Source organism: Corvus hawaiiensis, chromosome 6 (assembly GCF_020740725.1).
Source record: "Corvus hawaiiensis isolate bCorHaw1 chromosome 6, bCorHaw1.pri.cur, whole genome shotgun sequence".
NCBI lineage: Eukaryota > Metazoa > Chordata > Aves > Passeriformes > Corvidae > Corvus > Corvus hawaiiensis.
In genome coordinates, this window is record NC_063218.1 from 54,445,170 (window position 1) to 54,468,526 (window position 23,357).

At 51.6% G+C, this 23,357-nt stretch overlaps 4 protein-coding genes across 4 annotated transcripts; 2 read left to right on the forward strand and 2 right to left on the reverse strand.

The window, feature by feature from the left end:
* Positions 1–23: 23 nt before the first annotated feature.
* Positions 24–4,957, reverse strand: RPUSD2 (RNA pseudouridine synthase domain containing 2). The gene is made up of 3 exons (XM_048307587.1): positions 4,497–4,957; positions 3,724–4,020; positions 24–2,754 (listed from the first exon to the last, which is right to left on the reverse strand). The coding sequence occupies exons 1-3, from the start codon at positions 4,887–4,889 to the stop codon at positions 1,942–1,944; spliced, it is 1,503 nt and encodes a 500-aa protein (XP_048163544.1). The 5' UTR covers positions 4,890–4,957; the 3' UTR covers positions 24–1,941.
* Positions 4,958–5,107: 150 nt separating this feature from the next.
* Positions 5,108–9,139, reverse strand: LOC125327742 (protein-L-isoaspartate(D-aspartate) O-methyltransferase-like). Its single transcript, XM_048307588.1, has 9 exons — positions 9,089–9,139; positions 8,835–8,969; positions 7,964–8,068; positions 7,594–7,625; positions 7,047–7,151; positions 6,692–6,812; positions 6,483–6,568; positions 6,165–6,334; positions 5,108–5,893 (listed from the first exon to the last, which is right to left on the reverse strand). The coding sequence occupies exons 2-9, from the start codon at positions 8,947–8,949 to the stop codon at positions 5,881–5,883; spliced, it is 747 nt and encodes a 248-aa protein (XP_048163545.1). The 5' UTR covers positions 8,950–8,969; positions 9,089–9,139; the 3' UTR covers positions 5,108–5,880.
* Positions 9,140–9,639: 500 nt separating this feature from the next.
* Positions 9,640–14,341, forward strand: CCDC32 (coiled-coil domain containing 32). The gene is given in 5 exon segments (XM_048308112.1): positions 9,640–9,725; positions 9,843–10,080; positions 10,800–10,864; positions 10,866–10,957; positions 12,575–14,341. Coding segments are annotated over 4 exon segments (525 nt in total). The 5' UTR covers positions 9,640–9,725; positions 9,843–9,851; the 3' UTR covers positions 12,714–14,341.
* A 3,045-nt stretch (positions 14,342–17,386) lies between these two features.
* On the forward strand, positions 17,387–21,214 carry LOC125326878 (prolactin-releasing peptide receptor-like). The gene is made up of 2 exons (XM_048305464.1): positions 17,387–17,505; positions 18,656–21,214. The coding sequence occupies exon 2, from the start codon at positions 18,722–18,724 to the stop codon at positions 19,805–19,807; it is 1,086 nt and encodes a 361-aa protein (XP_048161421.1). The 5' UTR covers positions 17,387–17,505; positions 18,656–18,721; the 3' UTR covers positions 19,808–21,214.
* Positions 21,215–23,357: the final 2,143 nt, after the last annotated feature.

Here is a 23,357-nt window from a genome sequence, read left to right on the forward strand (position 1 = left end):
ACAGGGAGAGGCTGAGCCATGGGGAAGTTTGCCAGGAGGGTTTATTTGTATGGAAAAGTGCTTTAGCACAGTGAGATACACGTTCTCCTGATAAAGACAGAATTATAGAATCATCTAGGATGGAAAAGACCTTCAAGATCAAGTCCAAACCCCAACCCAGCACTGCCAAGGCGTATCCAAGTAAAGGCATACTAAAGAAAGGAATTCTTCCAGGACCTACACATTGTATGGAAAGCTTTACGCCTACAACAAGGACCCAGTATTTACCTGACCCAGCCTCAGATGGGAATTTATCACAGGGAACCTCCAAGAGCAATGTTTTTCCAGCTAATAAAACATCAGACACTATTTTGACTTTAAATAAAATAAAATTAATTAAAATGCAATTAGAGGTAGGATCCTTGTGAAATAAACCCTAAATTTTCAGTGTTCAAAGAATTTTGGAAACAGAAGCCCAGGAGTTTCTTAACCAGGAAATTAGAAGTTGCCAACTGCAGCCACCATTCCAGGAAAAGGGGAAAAAGCAGTGCTGAGCTCCAGTTCCTCATCAGGCCCTCTAGCCCAATTTCAGTCAGGAAAATCACTGCCAGAGGCTTTTTTTGTAACAGAAATTTCTTACCAAAAAACCTCCCAACATAACCTCGGACACCTCAAAGTCTAATCTAACTGCCACCCCTAAATCTACCCCCTTTCCCCTGCATCCAAATCCAGTAACAGCTCCAGCCACCCTTTTTTTATCCACTGAAGGTCCCCAGGTTCCATTTATTTCCATGAAACGTGTATTCCAATGCAGCAAAAAATGGTATAATGCTGATTTTTAGCATCATCTTTCTAAATATCTGGAATTAAATTAGAATCATGAAACGTTTGGCAGGATGTAGAAGAGCAAAGCTCAAATTGGAGTGAATTTTTATGGAAATATTCAACATCAGCTGGATGACCCAGCACAGAAAGACATCACTGGGCTCCTCTGAGCTACTGGAAGCAAACACTGGTTTATTGTGGTTTGGTAGCCATGTCCTGACCCTGGTGACATCATCAAGTGATTTTAGAAGGAAGGTACTAATTCCTGTGGGCTGGCCAACCTGAGATCTCCAAAATTGATATAAAAACCCTCCCAGAAGCCAAGAATTGACTGTGTAAATGCTGGTGAAAATAAGAACTATGGTGACACTTACCGTTCTGGAAATATACTGATATAAAATTATTTTTTAAAAAGTCTTCTGCTTCATAAAACAGCTTTTGTTTTTTTTGAAAGATGATTGTCACATTGAAGTGATATTAAAAAATCTCTTCAAGACAAAATCCGGGGACTAGCACCTCCAAAACTGCCGAGTATCTGCACCCAGAACTACTAACTTAAGTAATTATTTGAATGAATATTGGTAATTTCAAAGGCAAGTGGATCTTGCTGACAAACAGCAGGCACAAAACAGATTACAGTGTTCTGGTTTTACCTCGCAGCGTTCTCAGGGATAATCTCGGAATTTTGAAATCAATCTGACAATAAAATACTGTAAAAATAGGGTTTTTTATGACATGACATCCAGGAGCTCTTACTGTAAGACACAGGAACACAGCAGGCTGGAAGAAAAATCAATTTTTGACTTTTAGTGCATGCACTTCATTATCCATGTGGATAACTGATCCTGAGTCCTTTGAGGTGAAGGCAAAGCTGCCCATGCCGAGCAGAGTTCGGTCCTTGTTGCCTTCAAGCGTCAGTTCACTGATGGGCAACATAAAACTCCTGTTTTAGCCTCATTTCCCTGCTCATCTTTCGCAGCACCTGTGGGAAGCCGGGATAGTTCTCCAGCCCCACTGATCCCTCCCACCCCAGCTCAAGGCACACTTTGTTCACCTCAACCACAATGAAAAGTCAATCTTTGGTCTTTGCACGCTGCTCTCCCGGCCAGCAGCATCCACAGGTGCTGGGTATCCTGCTCATTCCTCCCAGTCCTCCGTGGCCCACTCGGGCATGCTGGAGCAGTACTCAAAGTCCGCTCCCTTGTAGCGCAGGGCGTGCAGGAACATCACCAGCTCCTTGGGAGAAGGGTCCCGCCTGCTCGTCCTGCACTCCACACACAAAGGGTCCTTCTCTTCCCAACCCTTCTCCCCTGTTTGTCCATCCTGATTCCCACACAAACCGAGTTCTTTGTCTTTATCAGGCATTTCCAGGTTGATATCAAAGTTCAGCGGACAAGCTGCTACATGATTCCTCTCGGGATCCTTCACAAACCTCTTGGGATTCTTTTCGTCCTCACCAGGGCAAGAATTCCCATTTATAGGATCAGCCTCTGCAGACTTTGTGCAGTCACCTGAATTCCCAGAGTCTTTACTTTCACCACTGGAGTTCAAGTCCTCCTCCCCAATACCCAAGACCTCCAGGCTCTGTTTGGAACGATGCTCCTCCACCAGTGCCTTCAGGAGCTCCTCATCCGTCTTCCCGATCTTCCCGCCCTTGCCCCTGTCCGGGCCCCACGCCTCCATGTTGTAGATGGGATCGTTGACAATGGGGTGCCCCAGGAACTGCAGGTGGACGCGGATCTGGTGCGTGCGGCCCGTGCGTGGCAGACACCTCACCACGCTGGTGCTGCCGTTGTAGCTGAGCCTCTGGAAGAGGGTTTGGCAGGGCTTCCCCTTGGGATCCACACGACAAACACCGACCTTGTAGGAAACCACCAGGATGGGCTCTTCGCAGACCACCTCGTGTTCTGGGAACTCCCCCACCACTCGGCAGACATATTCCTTCTCCAGCTGCCAGGAGACACAAGAGAAAGGCTCAGGAAACACAGTGGAAAACACACCCAAGCTCCAGCCTTGCTCCTCCTCCCTCTCCCCTCAATAAAATACATCCGATGGTGGCATTTTATTACAACAGAAAAGGGGAAAAAAACTAAATCAGCTACTTAAAGCCAAATTTCCCCTCACATTTTCCCCAGCTAATTGGGAAATCAAGAACAGAAAGGCCTGGCCTATTTTCCTTCTATTAAATTCAGGAGCCATCTCTCTGCAGCCTTTGGTTTACAGCCCTGAAGCCAATCCTGGAAAAAGTTTTGTTTGGATCAAGAGACTCTGGAAAAATGGGAATTTTAAAATCGCAGAAGTATTGGATGATTGATCCACTCAATGTGTCAACTCAAAAATAAATCTGCTCTCCCACTGGTTTGCATGATCCCAGTAAGTTTGCACAGTCCCTTGGGACAATCTCTTGGGGAAGAAGATCCCCTCCAACCCAGTATCACCAAAATAATTTAAATTTTTAGGAGACCCCTTTCAACCTAAAATTACCAAAATCAATTAAAGTTTTAGGAGACCCTTTTCAATTTAATATTACCAAATCCAATTAAATTTGTAGGAGATCCCTTTCAGTCCAATATAACCAAATTAAATTAAACTACCACATTGAACTAAATTTTTAGAAGATCCCTTCCAATCTGGTATCAGCAAAAGCAGTTAAATTTTTAGGGTTTTCAATCTAATATTATCAATCTAGTATTACCGAATTCAATTAAAATCTTAGGAGCTCCCTTCCAATCGAGTATTACCAAACTCAATTTTTACTCTGCCTTTAGCCTATGAAGGACGAGAAGCACCAACAGATAAGAACAGCAACACAACCATGAGCCGTCTGGGGAACTTGAGCTCACCTAGAGCCCAAATCTGGCTGACTTTGGAGCACACCTGCTCCAGGAGAGCGCAGCAGCAGCGGCTCCAAGCCCTCACCTGCCTCTGCCGGACCTGCTCGTCGATGCGCTTGGACACGGCCGCGGTCTTGGCGAACATGAGCACGCCCGAGGTCATGCGGTCCAGGCGGTGCAGGGTGTGCAGCTCCCGCAGGCCGTGCTCCTTGCCCAGGATGAAGATGACCGTGTTGTGCCGGAACCTGCCGCAGGGGTGGACAGGCAGGGACGAGGGTTTGTCCACCACCACCACCTCCTCATCCTCTGCCAGAATGCGGATGGGCTGCGCAGTGACCGGCGGCTCGTGCCGATGCACCGTGTTCCTGAGGAAGTCGTTGTTCTGCAAGGGATACGGACAATTAGCCTGAGTCTAGCTTGTGCAGCCACCCACTCGGCCACAAACAACGGGGACTTGATACTGTGGGAGAAGAATTAAAGGCTCTTTCTCCAGGAACCCTGGATCTACGATAACTGTGTGTGTCACCGTGCAAATCCGGTAACCTGGCCGTAGCACATTCCCATTCCCAGGGTCCAAACAGGAAGCCGTGGGCCATGTGTGGGGCTGTAGGATCCACACATTCCCGAATCCAGTGGGGCAGGGATTCCCCGGGAACCCCGATTTCCCCTTCAGTCTCTCCACAGGGTTCGCAGAATATGTCGAGTTGGAAGGAACCCATCAGGATTATCGAGTCCAGCTCCTGGCCCTGTGTTATGTGACCACGGAGCTCACGGGGTGGTGCTGACGGCTCGGGGCACTCCGGGCTTCGCCACCACACCACGATCCCCACCGGAGCGCCCACCCCGGGGTCCGCCCACCTTGAGCACGATGTCCAGGTCGCGCACGGGCTCCTCGTTGAGGCGCAGGCGGCCGGCGCGGGCGGCGGCGCGGTAATAGGCGAGGGGCTGCGCTCGGAATTCGGTGCCGAAGACGTGCAGGAGGCTGCGGCCCACCCAGCGCCCTTTGCAGTAGGTGCGGAAGTCGAAGTAGTAGGGGCGCACCTTGCGCAGGCCGCCCTCGAAGTAGTACGAGGTCTCGGCGAAGTGCTCGGCGCCGAAGCTCACGCCGGCGTTCAGCTTCCGCGGCGGCGGCACGTAACGCTCGCCGCCCGCCAGCCGCCGTTTCTTGGGGGCCGGTGCCTCCTCCTCCTTGCCGGCGGGGCCCGGCTCCTCCTCCCGGGCTCGGCTGGGGCCGGGTCCCGGCTCGGCCATGTCCCCGCGGGGCCGCAGCGCCGGCCGGACCCCGGCCACACCGCGCGCACCCACACCAGCCACACCGCGCGCCGCACGCCGTGACGCACGGCGCTGCGCCGGGCAGCGCGGCCAATCAGCGAGCCCGGCCCCGCCAGGCCACGCCCCCGGCGTCCCCGCCCCGCACCCGCCTCCCCCGGCGCCGTGTCGTGAGGGCGCGGGAGCAGAGGGAGGCGATGGAGGAGCGAGAATGCCTTTATTTATTTACCTCCGAGCAGCTCCCCCCTCAGAACTGCTCCACAAATGACCCTCGAGCATCACCGCAGCCCGCCTGCCCCTCGTGAGCCTCCTCAGCCACCGCCTGCGGGAGGGACACGTCAGGGAAAAGCCAAAACGTGAGCATTTTTTTGTAACCCCAATCAGAAAAACCAAGTAAAGCGCGTTTTTCATAGCCCCAAAGAGGGAAAAGAAATGCGCATTTCTCAAAACGCCAAACAGGAAAAAAACAACTCCAAGAAACAAGCATTTTTCATAACCTCAAAATCCAGTGTTGCTGCCCATTATTAAATTAGTCGGTGCAGGCAGGAAGAGAACACGCTCCCATATTTAAAACCATTGACAAATCAGGGTACACTGCTGCTCCGAGACACTAATTGTGACTTATTTTTGCCAAGCATTAAGCAGAGTAGTTGATATTAAAGTGGTTTTAGTGAAGCTTTAAGTATTCCTGTCTGCTTTCAGAATTCTCTGTGAACTGATGTTACCTAGAGTTTATCAGAGAGGATAGCTGGAGTTGTCTGGATCTGCTCTCTGGAAGCTGCCACAGCCTCCAAGAGACTCCCCTGGTCCTGCCCCTGTTCTCCATCCCTCCGGAATGAGCTCCTCTGAAGCAGAACTTCCCTTTATCCATTGACGAAATTTCCATTAAAAAGCAAAACCATACTGACCATCTACTGGCCTAAGTCTCACTCATGAGCTTTCAGAGGTGCCTTTAGAGATATCCATCCATGTGTCAGAGGTCATCCCTGAGGCAAAGGAAAACCAACAGTTACTACTCCCTCAGTTCTGTGCCAGCATCATGTGGAATTTAAAAACACACACAGGCTCCAGAGAAAGAGAAAATAGAAGTCTGCAGGCCCTATCCAACAGAAAACACCCCCTGCTTTGCCAAGCTGTTCTTTCCTCTTTTTTCCACAAACAGCATCTGCTAGGGATCCAGGACTTGGTCAGCAAAGCCAAGGAGGGCAAGCTCAGAGGGAGAGGAAGGAGTGTTCCTCAGGGAAGAGCAGATTTTACCGAGGCCACTGCTTTTCCTTGTCTGTGAGAGGGACGTAGATGACGCCCATGAGCTGGGTCTCGATGATGTGCCCATCGCTGGTCTTGTCGTACTGCATCAGCACCTGGTTCGCTCCCTCGGGCCCCACGGGCACGATCAGCCGCCCGCCCGGCTTCAGCTCCTTCAGCAGCTGCAGCACGGAGAAATCCCGGTCAGCAGAGGCAAAGAAACCCCCCCCACACAACGGGAATAAGCCACACTGTGAAGGTCATGACAGGAAATAGGCTTCCAGTGGTTCCCGCATTTTCTCTAGGGACACCCAGCACGGCCACTCTTACCTCCTTGGGGACGGTGGCTGCGGCCGCTCCCACATGGATGGCATCGTAAGGAGCTTCCTCAGGGTATCCCTGCCTGCCGTCTCCAACTACAGAGGGAAAACGTGCAGGAAAGACCTTGGTTGTCATAACAACTCGGAGCATCAACACAAACTGGAAGGACTTCGAGGAGCAGAGCCAAGGGAGAAACCCCGGCACTGCAGGGAGCTCACCCACAAGCTTCACACGGCCGGAGCTGAGCAGCGTCGGATCATCCTCTTGGACGTTCCGGATGGATTCGTGCACCAGCTCCTTGATGTGCTCCACACCCACAGCTTTTCCCGTCGGGCCAATCTGGAAAGAACATCAGTCAAACACCTGATGCCTCCTGTATGCAAGAGACATGTTTGACAGGGCAGGTTTTAGTGGGAATTGGGTATTTCCAGGAAGAAACTCCAGAGCAGAGGTTCTGAAGAGAAGGTGCAAGCACTGTGCCCCTTCCTTGGTTTTAAGGCTGAGTAGTCCCAGTTATATCAGCTAATGAAGGGATGTGCTTTCTGGGCTGGGAATAGAGTGCCGTGAGCTCACCATCCTGGCGAAGCATGCGGTGAGGTATCCACTCCCAGATCCCACATCCAGCGCCTTGGCACCTTCCACCAGCTGATCCTTGAGCAGCTCCAGCGCGTGGGCGTGCTGCAGGGACAGCCAGGACAAGGAGGTGAGAAACATCCTGGGTTAGTCTCCTCTCCCAACGCTTTCCCTTGTTCTCTGATTTAATCACAGCACACCTGGCCTTGTGCCTGACACTTCCAGAGCAAAACTTAAGTGTCAGACCTGGAAGATCTTTTGCAGAACATCATTTAGGCAGAGGCTCAGTAATTAGATGTGAAACAGAAGGAAAAAAGGTCTCATGCAAAAAAAAGGGACAACATGGAATTCCCATCTAAGCACACTTTCAAAGCAACTGAAAGATTATAGGGGAAACTCCTCTTAAAAAGAAAAATCCCTACAGAAACAAGCAGGATAATCATGTCCGTGGGATATTTCACTTTTCTACTTGAAGAAAAATTAAATATCAAAAGAGAAATAAACAATTCCCTCCATTTCTGTTGAAAGTGAGGAGTTTTCACCTTACCATGTGCGGGGCACTGATCGTAGCCTTGTAGCCTAAAAGGAAACGGGTGGCACAAGTTATTTGATAAGGAATAAAATTCCCACTGGGAACAGTTCCTAATTCTCTCCCACTTTCCCCTAAAAATAGGAAAACACTTGTCTCCTCTCACAGAATCCCAGGATGATTTGGGTTGGAAGGGACCTTAAAGCTCATGTAGTCCCAGCCCCTGCCATGGGCGAGGACACCTTCCCTTAAACCAGGTTGCTTCAAGGCCCATCCAGCCTGGGCTTGGACACTTCCAGGGATAGGAATTCCACAAGTAGACCATGGAGCACCTGCCAAGGCACCTTGTGCCCTGCTGACAGCAGATGCTTTGCCAAAAGTGACTCACCAATGGATTGAGGAGAATCCATGTATGGGAAATACTTGATGTAGTGACCTCTGTCCGTAGCCAACAGCACATCGAAGACTCGCTGGGACTTAATGATCCCTTTTTCTGGGAAAGAAGGAAAAGAGAGACAGGCAGGACTGAAATCATCAGCACTCCAGCAAGAAGAGATTTGAAAGGGGATGCACACTTCAGGGAGTTTGTGGATCTGGGGGAATTAATGAAGGATCTGAGAGACACAGCAAACACAACACTGACGGAAGGCTATCCTTTCCCATTCCCGCTAGGGGCCCAGCCACCAGCCCATCTCCAGGGCGTGACCACCTGCATCCACAACACTTCTGACACTGCTGAGTGTAACGGGAGTGAAAGGGAGTCGCGTTTCACGCCGGGAAGCGGAGACTCCGGTTCAGGTTTCAGCAGTGAACTCATGGGCCATGACTGCAGAGACCACATCCCTTCACACCTTTCTGCGGGAATTTTACGGCTATTTTTACGTGTGTTCCAGCCCACTGTCCAGGAGCACCGGGGACCATTCCAGCCCCCGGGCAGTGCTGGAGGCACAGCATGGACGTCCGGGACACTCGGCTGCACCCCCGTGCTCAGAACACCGAGCTGCAGCACTTTAAAAGGCGTCACACACTTCCAGAGGCAGGGAACGAAGGTGTGGAAAGGCTTTCCTGCCCCTTCTGGCATAACACCTTGTTTCCAACTATAAATAGAACGAGTTCAGGCTGGGGCAAATGCCAAAATTAAGGAATATTAACCCCAGCCCTTCAGAGTGAGCAGTGTCACACGGCGTGAGACTAAATACCCATACACAGACATTAAATATCCGTACACTGACATTCCAGCGGATGCTGCCAGGACTCACTGTAGAGGTTGTTGACCAGCTCCGCGTGCGTTTTCCCGCTGGATGTCCAGGCCATGGTCCTGGCGAAGAGCAGCCCCATGAGTGCCAGCACGGCGCCGGGCGGCAGCTGGCTCATCCCACGGACACGGCAGCGGCCTGCGGAGAGACGGGTTCAGAGCCACGCCAGAGCTCCCCGTGTCCCGCTGAAACACATCCCGCCCTCACTAAACCATGGGAAACGTGACAGAGGCCCAAGGATGTCACACCGCACTCGCCTGCGCCGCCCACCACAACTTCCGCCCTGGGCCAACATGGCGGCGCGGCGGCCTCAGCGCCCCCCACTCTGCGGACCAATGGGCGCGCTCGCTCCGCCAACGGCGCGCGATGATTGGCCGGGCCCGGGGCCGGTGACGGCGGTGATTGGGCAGGGCCGGGCCGGTGACGGCGGTGATTGGGCAGGGCCGGGCCGGTGGCGGCGGTGATTGGGCGGGCCCGGGGCCGGTGACGGCGGTGATTGGGCAGGGCCGGGCCGGTGACGGCGGCGATTGGGCGGGCCCGGGGCCGGTGACGGCGGTGATTGGGCAGGGCCGGGCCGGTGACGGCGGCGATTGGGCGGGCCCGGGGCCGGTGACGGCGGCGATTGGGCAGGGCCGGGCCGGTGACGGCGGCGATTGGGCGGGCCCGGGGCCGGTGACGGCGGTGATTGGGCAGGGCCGGGCCGGTGACGGCGGCGATTGGGCGGGCCCGGGGCCGGTGACGGCGGCGATTGGGCGGGCCCGGGGCCGGAGAGGCGCGGGCGGAGCTGCCGGGGCTGCCCGGAGCGCGGGGCGGTGGGTGCGGGACCGGGGCGGCCCCTCCGCGTCACGGGCGGCCGCGGGGACATCGCACCCTGGAGGGCGGCCGGGCGTCCTGGTGGGATGAGAATTCCCTGGAATGCCCGCTGGCGTGACTTGGGCAGAGGGAGGGAGGTGGCGGAGGCCTGGGCGGGCGGAACTGCTCGGTGTTCACCGTTTATTCCCCTCACCCCAGGATCCCACGATGAGGATGATCGAGAGCGTGGACTCCGTGGTGACCAGGTCCAGCGAGGACCTCTGGGCTGAGATCTGCTCCTGTCTGCCACATCCCGAGCACAAGGACGCCGGCGATGCTTTCACAGACTCCTTCATGGATTCCTACGCCGAGGGCAGCGGATCGGGCGGCTCTTCCCAGCCCACCCTGAAGCCCTGGGCACCCCTGAACGACTCAGAGGTGTACTTGGCATCCCTGGGTGAGTGTCTCCCGCTGCTGAGGTGCCTGCTGACAGCTCTGTTTATGTGGTGTCAGTGCTGTGGTCAAAAAGTCTCCTAACTACTTAAACACAGAATCTGACTCATTTTCTTCAAGTGCAGCACTGGAAGTGTGAAGCTCCGTCAGAGCTTCTTCAGCACTGCCACAGAAAGGAACTTTTTATCAAGTAAAAGCTGAAAAAAATTGGTTTTTACCCTCCACAATAAGTGGGAAGCTGCACACAGCAACAGAACAGGTAGCAGAAGTGTTTTTCTAAGCTTTTATATCTACCAGAACTTTCATCTTGCCTTCGTTGCTGGTTCACAGTGCACCAAGTAGTGCACTGAGAGTGATTTATATTCCAGTTTGCATGGAAATTGTGGGAACTCAGTGCCTGTGAGATCTGTGCCCTCCTGTGTGATTTCATGGAAACTGAGCATTAAGTGTGAAAGTTATTAAAACCCCAAATGGGCAGAGTTGGCTGGTTGCACAAACCTTATTTCCTTCAGAAGCATCACCTGAAAAATATCATCTTGTGTATATATAAGAAAGAGAGCCACGCAGGCTTGAAATACAGGGGGGAAATTACTTTTAAAATAGACATTAGTCTTGAAAAGTTAATTTAATTTACTTTTTGATACAGAAGTCCAGATCCTTCTCTTCTCTCCTTCCAGAAAAAACCCATAACAAAGATAACAAAACCCCCTGTTCTCCTCACAGAGAGAAGACTGATGAGGATCAAAGGCCTGTCCCAGGAGGTGACCTCCAAGGACATGCTGCGCACCGCTGTCCCAGGCCAAGAAGGAATGCTGGGACAGGTTCCTGCAGGAGAAGTTTGAGGCTGAATGTTACGTTGAGGGCCACGATGCTGACGAGAGGTAACGAGCAAGTCAGTGGGAAGGGGTCACCACTTAGCTCTTAAAAACTAGAGAAAGGTTTTGTTAGGACATTACACAGAAATACCATCTCCCTGCAGCTTGGAGAGGCTGCCCCGGGATTCCTGCAACATTTTGGGAATGTCTGTTGGGGTTGTGCTAGAGGGAACACAGAGCATGTAGGGTTTGAGCTTCTAGTGCTCCCCTCAGACTGCATGGGAGCAGCTGGGACCTACTCAGTGATTTCCCTCCTCACACGTGGGGTAGGAAAGGAATGGAACAGAGGAGGGAATGTTCAGTCTGTCTCAGATTGGGATTTGGGGTTGGTGCCAGTCCTGGGATGAGATTTCCCTTCCCTGCCTCTCTTACAGTGCTTCTGCTCTCTCCCCCATTGCCCTCACACAGATGATGTCAGAAGTAAGATGGGAGCCCTTTTCCTAAGCAATCTCCCATGCCCGATCACACGGAACGCTCTCCAAATTCCGCATTTCTCAGCTGACATTTTCCATGATTGCTTCTGGCTGACAAGAAGATTATTTCTCTCCGTTGAAGAAAATCTACTTAAGCCAGAACTATGAAAAGTAATCCCTGTTTATAGTGAGGTTTCAGATGGTGTCTTTGGTCCCCAGTTAACTTCACTGTGATTTATATTTAAAACCAAGCTTTTATGTGCTCTTTCTACTGTTTTTAAAGGATGAGTATGTTATCCATGAAAGAATTTCAGTCCCTAGAACTTGACTATGAAGTTAGAGGTCACTCCTGAATGGTGGTGAAGTTTTGAGTCTCACCCACCAGTGTAATTAAACAAGCCTTAACTTCTAAGTGCACTGAATTAAGATGTTAGACTGTCAGGGTTATGTAGGTTCTTTAACCTTCCAGTGCTACTAATGCTCACACATTTTGAGATGTTCTTCCTGTTTTGGTTTTATTCCCTTCCCCCCCCCCCCCCATATTTCCTGGTCTTCATCACACAAAGGCAGCTGGGGTTTGTTTGAACAAGAGGTTTTTTACTTCCAGCCCAGAAAGCTGGAAATTCATGCAATCATAGACTGGTTTGGGTTGGAAGGGACCTTAAGGCCCATCCAGTCCCACCCCCCTGCCCTGGGCAGGGACACCTTCCACTATCCCAGGTTGCTCCAAGCCCCATCCAGCCTGGCCTTGAACATTTCCAGGGATGGGACAGCCGCAGCTTCTCTGGGCAACCTGTGCTGGGGCCCCAGCACCCTCCATGGGAAGGATTTCTTCCCAATATCCCATCTAACCCTGCCCTCTGTCTGATTGAGTTGCAGTCTTTGGCTACAGAGACAGAGGAGAACCTCAGGTGTGTAAAGGTTGAAAGGGGTCCTGTGCAGGTCCTTTTCACTGAGAGAAATCAGAGCATAAAACGTGTTCTAACCACAGTTTAAAAGGCCCACCTGCAGGGAATGGCTTTGTAGAATGACAGATTCTGCTTGTCCCTCTGGTCCAAGGATCCATCCCACGCCAGACCTCACCTGTGGGAACGGGAATACCTGCGGAGGGGCAGGAAATGCCTGTGGAGGCTTTTCCTCTTGCTTCTCTTGTGTGTCCCTGTGCAGCTTTGTCACTCTGTGGTCTCATGGTGTCCCTTTCTGTCCCCAGCACGCTGGAGCACCTGAAACGCTGGCTGCAGCCTGACAAAGTGGCCATCAGCTCCGAGGAGGTGCAGTGCCTCATCCCGCCGGAATTGCAGCCAGAGAAGCCAGAGGCTGAGGAGGAGCCTACGGCTGCGGAGCAGTGAGAGGCCCCAGCTGTGCCCCGGGGGCTGCCTCTTGTCCCAGCCCCCAGGAAGATGTACCCAGCCACAGGAATAGCAGGGAGGGGGGCACAGAGCAAATTACCAGTAATTGAAAAAGTAATTTTTAAAAGAAAGAACCCCCACCACACCAAATTCCAGCTCTGGCGCTCCACAGACAGCGACTGGCACTGGTAGGGACGAGAGGGAACGCCTGTGACATGGCTGAACTGAAACTTCACGTTGGTCTTCTCCAGCCTGCAGCCACCTCATCATTCCAGCCTGGATGTGGATTGCTTGGAATCCATCAGGAGTCACATTAAACAACAACAACAACAAAAAAAGCAGTTGTTGAGAAGCACCAAAAAACATCACGGTCTAGAATAGAGCAGAGAAACCACTGAATCACTGTCTTCCTGTCTTTTACATTTTCATTACTCAGTTGGGCATTTTTTCCTCTCCTGCTAAGTCCACTTTGGTGTTTTCTCCAGGTCTTCACTGTTTCAATCTGGCTTGGCCCCAAGCTGTGCCAGAAAGAAGATGGATACTTCTCACCTCTGTGAATTTGTGACCCTGAAGGAAGCTCCCACTGCAGTCACTAAATTGATGGTGTCATTGATGTTGTAGCTATTTCACATTCCTCTCTGTAATGCACCCCCTAGTATCCCCCTTTATTGCCCAAACTCTCTATTATAGACTGGAGGGCGAATATTTTTCCTCTTGTTGGTCATTTTGTACCTGTTCTTTATCCCTTCAGCCTCTCCAGAAGAAGATCAGATGAGATTCTGTATTGGGAAACCAAGCGTGGTAGCCAGGGAGGCTATAAACAACTTGTTTTCATCACAGAATTGCATAGAATTCTCTGACTTGAAATTTAATTGTTTTTTTCACCCTGCTTAACTCTGCAAAGGGTTATTTCCCTTTACTAATCTAAGAATCTGTGATTTCGTGCTGATTTTCCGTTGATCCTTGTGTTCTGCCTCGGCACCAACACTGGAGGTCGGTAGAGGGAAGCAGCACAGTCGGTCAGAGCTCCTTGGGAGAAATTGTGGTTCTTGGAGTTAGTCCACACCGGATTCATACTGTGTTCGTTTATGTGTCTGTTTGAAAACATTTTTTTAGGAGTAAATTCTTGCTGGAGCCTCCCAGTTTCCTGTCTCTGTACACAAACAGAGGTGCTGCTCTCTTGGTCACTGCCTCACAACTCAGAGGTTGTTCCCACCTCAGCTTTCCTGGTGGAACTCCCACCCCAGGCTCACCTCCCAAAACAGTCACGGTCAGAATTCTCCATTAAAACAATCCCTTGTTTTTGAAAGCTTGAGAAATGGGGTGAATCATCTGAGTGCCAGTGATGCACAACTTGCAAGCCTCGTGTCTTGCTGGTTTGGTCATTAAATGTCCCTTTTAATTTATCCTTAGTGTCCCTTTTAATTTATCCTTTACCTGTCCTGTATTATATTGTCTATGTCCTTGTGAAAATCTCTCTCACCAGATGTAACAAAGCTGTGACAAAGATGCAGAACTCTGAGCTGTTCCCAGAAATGGTTTGTGCAGAGAGAGAAAGCAGCAATTTCTCTGTCCCCAGCCTATTTCCCTATTTTATTTGTCAATAAAATTGTTCTTATGGGTAGCAAGCACTGTGAGGATGCTTTATATTATTTTATCTGTTCTTAAACATATCTGAGGAAGAAATGTACCCAAAAGAACTGTACTGAAATAATTCCACATCCAAATCACCAAGCATTTCCTTTGGAGAAGGTACCTGAGGGAACAGCTCTTACCATTTCACTTGTAAAAATAATAACCATTCCAAGATTCTCTGACCTGCTTTCTGGAAACATGTAGGGAAAAGGAAATCCAACTGATCATTGCAAAGATTGAGCAATAATTTCCTTAAATTAATCCATTACATAGAGTTAGCTTATTCTCCCCCCCATATATAATAAATGTAGTTATATGAATATAATTATATACAATTAAATCATAACTTAGAGTGCTGACTTGGGGTGGGTCTGTACTTAAATCACCATAAAAAAACCCTTTAAAACTTCTTTACAAAATCACTGAAACTGTGAACAGGAGTGTGATGTGTCCGAGCAGTTGTTGCACTTGGTGATACCACACATGGTTTGAGTAGGAAGGACTTTACCTCCGAGTATTGGGGTTTATTTTGGGAAAAACAGGCTGCTGAGCTCTTCTCCACCAAACAAACTCTTGCTGGTAAAAGCAGCAACCTCACTGCGGGGGGAGGGTTTGCTTCTGCAGCAACACCAGTTTTCCTATGTGTGGAAATAACTCCCACAGAGGGAGAATTGCTGAGGTTGGAAAAACCCTCTGGGATCATTGAATCCAAGCCCAGCACAGCTGAGCCCACCACTATCCTGTGTCCCCAAATGCCACAGCCACACGGCTTTTAAACCCTTCCAGGGCTGGAGACTCCACCCCTGCCCTGGGCGGCCTGTTTTTAACAATTTAACCCAAAGGAGACATCAGTGACAGCTCAGGGACAGAGACAGGGCCCATCCTCAGTGGCACAGGCAGATCTGCAGTCACAGTGCCTGGAGGCATCAGGTCCAGACCGTGAGGCACAGAGCTGCCAGCAGATAGAGGGAATTACTTTCAGGCAGGATAAATGAGTAATCACAAAGGAAAGAGCAGCCCCCCTCCCCTTTGTACCTTTTAAAGACAATATTACACCTTTTTCTCTGCATGGAACAGCATTTCTGTACCCCTTGAAGCCAGTGGAGACCCCATGCGGTGACACAGCCCCAGCCTGGCAGGGGTTTGCTTTCAAAATGGGGCAGAATAAAGTTGTACGTAACATAATTCACCTGCTGCCTTGTCAGAGCAAGGGGAGGGCAGGGCTGACAGAGCACTTTGGGCAGCAAGGAAAGGCTCCCACCCACCCAAATGGGAAAAAAGGTGATTCTCCACAAGCTTGGACCAAAGGAATTGATCCCACAGAAGCATAAGCTGGCAGCACCCTGTGGCGATGCTGAGAATCACAGAATTCCAGGATAGTTTGGGTTGGAAGGGACCTCAGAGCTCATCCAGTTCCACCCCCTGCCATGGGCAGCAACACCTTCCACCATCCCTGATTGCTCCAAGCCCAGTCCAGCCTGGCCTCAGACATTTCCAGGGATCCAGGGGCAGCCACAGCTTCTCTGGGCAACCTGTGCCAGTGCCTCAGCACCTTCACAGGGAAGAATTTATTCCCAATATCCACTCTAAACCTTCCCTCCTTCAGCTTATGGCTATTAAATATTCCATCCTCTGGAACCGACAGGCTCTCAAGGATCAGGGTTATGAAAACCTAAGGTTATTTCTAATAACCACCCTGGTGACACAGAAAAGAATAAAAATCACAGCAAACTGATTCCTGTCCATCATCTGTATGGGATGGGAGGGACACCAGGATGCCACAGCAGGTGCCTCCAGCACCTCCAGCTCTCCCATCAGGGATCATCAGGGTGGGCTGCAGCTTTCAAACCCATCCTTGTACCCCTGAGCCAGGATCTGGGGAGGGGCAATACAAGCTTTGGGAATAAGAGTGATTTATCCTGAATGCTCTGGAAGCAGCAAAGATGATGTCAAAGAAGGTTTTTTTCAGAATAAGCCTGTGCAGAGGGAAGAGATCCCAGTGCTGCAGCTGGGTCACCCTGGCCATGGTGCATCCGGGCTGTGATGGAACCAGTGGCTGCCTTGGGATGGACTTGTCATCCCACTGTCAGCTCCAAAGCCCAGCTCTCCTCTCCAACCAGCCTCTGGCTCTCCTTATCTGATTGTTCTGCTCTTTAAAATTAACAGCAGTTCTTGTCAGGAGCTGATACGGAGGCAAAGATGATTTTCTTCCTGCTGATTATTTGGCAGGGGTGAGCACTCTCCTCTGGATCAGCTCAGCCAGCTTTAATAACCAGCCCAGCTCTGTCAGATTGGGATGAATTAATCACCATCTTGCACCCAAACTCTCCATTTTGCAGAACTTCTGCGATTGCTCTGACAGTTTCCATTCCTCTTATCCCCCCCAAAGTTCCATTGGATGATCATTACCTATCACTTTCCCATATTTAAGTAAGGCTGACCCTGGTACCCTTTCTCATTTGGGGCAATTCCCAGTGGCTGGACCACCCCATCCTACACTTGCCCCCCAAGCTGGGTCACTAGCACCCAGGGGCTGGGTGCCCATCACCCTACGGCTGAGCCACCCTCACCCCACTCTTCCCTCACCCCACTCTGCCCTCACCTCACTTTCCATCCCTCTTCCCTCGCCCCCGGGCCGGGACCCCCGACCGGGCGGGCGCTGCCTACCCCGGGAGCTCCGCGCGGTCCCTGCGCCCGCCCGCCCCGTCCGTCCCCCCGCGCCTTCCTCTCCTTCCCTGCCGGGGGAATGTCCCTGGATCCGGCCCCGAGGGCGAGGCAGCCCCCGGTGCTCCCCGCCAGGCCGGGGGGCGGGATACGGCTCCACCTGCGGTGCGGGGCGGTGGGATGTGCGCGTCCCCCCGGGTACCTGGAACACCGCGCGCCGTGGGTGGGAACGCTCTGTTCCTCCGGGACTGAAAGGCTCAGGCAGCGGGGAAAAAAAAAGAAAGAAAAAAGGAAAAAAGGAAAAAAAAAAAAAAAAAGCGAGACAAAGCAAGACAAAACCATCCCAAGACCACAAAAACCCGGCTGAGAACGGCTGTGCCGGAGCCTCCCGGTGAACAACACCTTGCGAAGGGAACGCTCCTCCTCATCCGCACGGGAACGTCGGCGGGCAGAGGGCAGCTCCCAGCCCCGAGCACCCCGGACCCCTCCGCAGGTAAGAGCGCTCCGGGACCGGGATAGGGGGTCCTGCAGCCACACCCTGGACCGCCCAAATCCCAGCCAAAGCCGCGGGATTCAGCACTTATCAGTGAGGGAGCAGGACCCTGGCGATGCACAGAAAAGCTGGTTTGACTCTCGTGGGTACACGAAGGAGAATTAAAGAATTTAATTGAGCTTCAGAATTTTCATTTTACAAGTTAATGAGCATTTTAGCTCCTCGGCTGCAAGTTTCCTGATGGATTTTGTGTTCCTGCCCCAGGCAGGGCACGGGGACCTGGAGCTGTGGTATCACAGCGTGCGCCCTGTGAGTGCAGCTGGGATGTAGAAAACCACAATATCCCTTGGTTAATTACAAGGGTTTCTTAATTAATGCTGATTTGACTCTCCACTGGGGGGAAAAGACTGTCCAGATCCTGGTAAGGGGGATCAAACAGTAATTTTGAGAGTGTGGGGCTTGAAAGGAGGGTCCTGGAGGAGAACTCCTTATTTCCATATGCTTTCTGCTGGAATATATTTTATCTCATCCCCCTGTGCTGCTGTGAGTGGGTTTGTGGAGGTGCCCAGGGAGCCAGGCACTGCCTCCTCCCATCTCTCCCATCACAGCTGCCACAGGGAAAGACAGAAGAAGCCAAAGCTCCATGGGTGGTGAAGATACAACGAAGGGGATAAAAGAACCCAGTGGGATGGGATGGGCTGGGCTGGGCTGGCGGGGAGAGACAAGGAGTGCAGGGGATGGAAAGGATGCTCCTGCCCAGCCAGATGGCATGCAGCTGGTGGGTCAGGGTGGAATTAACTGGAAAAAATAAAAAGCAAGAAATGCAGGAGTGTCTTTTTTTTTCTGCCTTACGTCAGCGCAGCTCCCAGGTCACTCTCCATGAGGCTTCTTGAGCTGATTTCTGGGTCCTGCTGCCCCAAGCTGGCAGCTCCCCACAGATCTGTGCTGGCTGCTTAACCATTTCACAGCCAGCTTGCCAACTTTGCTCCATACTGGAGCTCCTCTGTCTCTCTTACAGGGCACCTTCACTCTTAAACAAGTCAATTAAACCAGCCAGTGCCTCAGCACAGGGCTGTACAAAAGGCCTGGACTCTGGGGACATGTTCTTCTGCCCAGAAGTTCAACCAAAATGTGTTTCTGTCCCCTCCAGAACTCACAGGCTCATCTGTGTTTGACTTTGAGCTGAGGAGAAGCTGCATCTGCCACAGGGGCTCCCATGGCTCAGCTGCCCAATGACTCCTGGCACAATGGCTCGGCCGCACTCTTCACCGGCCTGGACCTGCTCCTGGAGCTGAAGCCACTCTTCATCCCGCTCTATGCCACGCTGGTGGTGGTGGCGTGCATCGGGAACCTCTTCCTCATCCTCCTCATTGCCCTCACCAAGAAGCTGCACTGCACCACCAACTTCCTGATCGGGAATCTGGCGGTGGCCGACTTCATCATGTGCCTGGCCTGCGTCCCCCTCACTGTGTCCTACGCCTTCGAGGAACGGGGCTGGCTCTTTGGCACGTTCATGTGCCACTTTGTCACCCTGCTGCAGGCTGCCACTGTCTTCGTGTCGGTGCTGTCCCTCACGGCCATCGCCATCGACCGCTACGTGGTGGTGGCGTACCCGATCCGCAGGCGGATCAGCCGCAGGGCCTGCATTGGCCTTGTGGCCTGCATTTGGTTGCTCTCCATCGTGGCCTCCGTGCCCACCTCGCTGCACACCCACTACTTGGACCTCAACGCCATCGGCCATGACATGATCATCTGCGAGGAGTTCTGGAAGCACGAGGAGCGGGAGCGGCTGCTGTACTCATGCCTGATGCTGCTGCTGTCCTACATGCTCCCGCTGCTGGCCGTGTCCGTCTCCTTCTGTGCCATCACCTACCACCTGCGCAGGAGGAATGTGCCGGGCACTGCCCATTGCTGCCAGGACAAGTGGACCAGGACCAAGCACAAGACCTTCCGGGTGCTCACCGTTTCCGTGGTCTGCTTTGCCGTCTGCTGGCTGCCTCTGCAGGTGGTCAATTTCATCCGGGACATTGACGAGGAGTTCACCATCCTGGACAAGAGGTACGTCAATGTCATCCAGGTCTCGTGCCACCTGATCGCCATGAGCTCTGCCTGCTACAACCCCTTCATCTACGCCTCCCTCCACGACAAGTTCTGGTTCCACCTCAGCAGCTACTTCTACCGCAAGAAGCAGAGCTCCAGGACCATGTCCTGCAAGGCTTCCCGCTTCAACACCTGCTCCACCCTGGCAGATGCTCCCGCCCGGGCCTCGGACAAGATAGCTTTGCAATCCAGGTTACCTTAGCCGAAGGACCTTGAGGGATGGGGTTTGCATAGCCTTATATCCCAAACCATGGCTGGGACATGTCCCCATATCCCGAATCATGGCTGAGTGTAGTAGGTGTCCAGTGCTACATCTGGAGCACAAAGACTTCACCCCACGGTTTATGCAGGAGGTGGGTCAGTGTCTGAGCAAGGCAAACACCTCTTGTGTAAAAAACTCTTTGGAGAGTGCATGTCTTCATTTTGTAGGATATAGATTGTTCCTAAGCAACAAGGAGCACTTTGTGCCATGGGAAGAGGTCGACTTGCACGGGGAGCCGTGAAATTGCTGCGCATTTATCCTTTTAAATTGTGGCTTACTGGTGAAGGGACAATGAGATGTGCATTCTGCAGGTGCAGATGGGGACATGTGGCTGCTGACAGCCGGTGGCTGGTTTGGAATGGGAGTGACTTTCATAACCTGCTGGGCCTGCTGGAGGAGCTGCCCCCGTAACCAGACAGGGCATCCCAGTTTCTCCAGCCAAATGTGCAGATGCAGCTGGGCACATCCATGAAGTCATCGCTGCTCTTCATGGTCAAGCAGGGCTTGAAAGATCTCAGGTGATGAGTTTGCTGGGAATGGTGTCTCAAACTCTGTTCCCAGGGAAGATTAGGTTGATGTATGTCCATGTTCAGGGTCCTGCAGTAGAGGTGGGAACCCCAGTGCCAGGCTGGTCTATCCCAGAAGCTGCTGGATGGTTGGTTTGCTTGTCAGTGCTCCTCAGTGTCTGAGGTGCCTCTGTTGGCTCTCACGCTGCTCTGTGCAAGCAGCACACGCAGAAGGCAGCATCTCCTTACACCCAATTCCCATCCAGGTTTTAACCTCTTGATTTCCCAGGAGAAACTCTTGGGAACTAGCACCCCCACAGGCACCACGGCTCAGGGCCATGGCAGCTCCTGGCTGCCCATGGCCATGCCTTTGGCTCACCATGTGCTGCCGTGCTCTGTGGGGCCAAGCTGTGACCTCCTGCTGCTCCTTGTGCCTGGGGACAGGACCTCAAATCCCCCAGGCAACAGGTCCTCAGCCCTGCGTGGAACTTGCCCATGGCACTGGCCAGCATTCCCACTTCTGCCAGCAGCTTGGGAGCATCCAGTGCAGACACAGCTGGCTGGACCCCAAGAGGATCCCTAACCCGCTCCCCTTGCGCCCATCCACAAGCTCGCTCACCTTCCTGCTGAGGCCCTCATGGTAGCCCCAGAAGGACTCGTGATCTCCTGTGGGGTGACCAGCAGAGACAGGGACCCATCCAACGCAGTGCCGGTGGCCTCTGTTGTGTTCCCACAGAGCAGCTCCCTCCTTGGCTTCCTGCAGCTTCCCTGGGCCTGGGCTGCTCATCCTGGAGGAGCCAAGCAAGGCAGAAAGTCCCTGTTTGTCCCTTCTGTAATAAAGGCTTCAAGAGCTTGGGCTGTGTGTATTGATGCGAATCCCACAAAACCCAGAAACCCTTGACTGCAGCTCAGTCACATCCCAGGAAGATGCCAGCTTGGATTTGGTTAGTTCTGTCCCAGTCCTGGGCAGCGGTAGATCCTTGGAGGTCAGGCTGGGATTAGGGCTGGACCAGGTTGCTCCAAGGCCCATCCAGCCTGCCCTTGGACATTTCCAGGGATGGGGCAGCCACAGCTTCTCTGGGCAACTTGTGCTGGAGCCTCACCATCCTCAGAGCCAGGAATTTCTTCCCAGTATCCCATTTAACCCTGCCCTCTTTCTAACTGAAGCCATTTCCTCTTATCCTGTTACTGCCAGTGTTGATTCCTTCTCTCTTCATTTCATCCCATCACAACCTCTATTACTTCACTCTTAATTAAAACCCCTAAATTTCCCTAAATTACTCTTCTTAGCCTTTTTGTGCCTGCAACTCCACCACCCACTCATCCCCATCACTGCATTTATCTGCGGGACCATTTAAAAATCCATATATCCATCCTGGAGAACTGATCCACAAAGAGGATGAGGTTTCCTCTTCTGTATTTCCATTAGAATTTGCAGTTATTGGGCACTGGGAGAGAAAATCCCCATCCTCAGGTCCCCCTGTTGAGATGTTTTGCTCATTCCCCAAATTACCTGCAGGAAAAGGGAAAACACTATTTTGGGAGGGTGAGCTAAAAGCTGAGTGACTTCTGAGAATAAACACAGAAATCCTGGAGCTGCAGTCTATGATTCACAGAAACTGGATATATAAAGGAGAACATGGTTTGTTTTCTTAATGAAAGTAAATTAATTAGATAAATGAGGGAGGAAAACATGTTTGACGGTTGATTCTGCAGAGCTTTCCTCAGGAAGCTGCTCGAAGCTTGTCTCCCGGGAACCACGGAGTATAAAGGGGATATTTTTGTTGAATCATCCTCAATTATTAAGAATTTTGCACGATATTCTCCCTGAGGCTGTTTCTTCCTCACAAACTCTGTTGTTGGTTGAAATATGGTTGATAATGGTTGGACTCGATGATCTTAAATATTTTTTCTAACCTAAACAATTCCATGATTCTGTGACCCTCTACCGGGATTTGGTGCCTGTAGCTCTTCCATCTGACAAGACACAATCCAGAAAAGGAAAATATTGGTCAGCCTGTTTAGGTGTTTACAGCTCTAAGGAGCAGATAATATAATTTATTACAGTGATGTTCTTCCAAAAGCACTTGAGAGATGATTATTTGAAAGAGCTTACCTAAAAGCAAGGTATTATTCCCACTATTTGATCCCTACCCAGTTTCTCCCATGGCTGCAGATGATGGGGCCCTTTGGCCTGCACTGCAGAATGAATTGAGATGAGCATCAGCTCTAAATGCACACGAAGGATCAACACTGTTTCCATGCGCACTCCTAGAAATTTCCTCCTTTGTCTCCCAATCAGGCACAGCAAACAAAATTAGCCTGGTAATTTTCCACTGACTTTTAGCCCCCCTCTCACTGTGTTTGTTCTGTCTGGATGTCACCAGTGATGACAAAACAGCTAGAAGAGAGAAGCTCCTCCACTGAGCCAGGATCATTGGGCCAATTTTGTTCGTGGAGCTGGAAAATGCTTAGAAAATGTTGATTCATTTTACGTTATTATTATTATTATTACCATTATCATTATTTCCTGGTTTATTGTGAATAACATTCTGACTCAAGCCACTGCTTCTGATTTCCTTGACGGGGCTCGCAAAAGATCTTTTGCATTTCTCTGAGCAGATTCCATGGGCTGTACAAACTGTGGCCAACTCCTTCTTCTCAGATCTTGGATCTGGCTCAAAAGGCAGGTTTGTGACACGTACATGAGTAAACCAGGCTTATTGTCACTTCTTTTGGTGAAGAGCGCAGTTGGTACAGCTCAGGCCCACAGTAATGACCTGGAATGGGTCCCAGTTTGGGATGGAAGGGACCTTAAAGCCCACCCAGTTCCACCCCCTGCCATGGGCAGGGACACCTTCCAGCAGCCCAGGGTGCTCTGAACCCCATCCAACCTGCCCTTGGATGCCTGGGGGCTGGATCCCATTGGATCAGGCAGACTGAGCACCTTCCCATGGGCATCACCTCTCTGTGAACCGAACCGC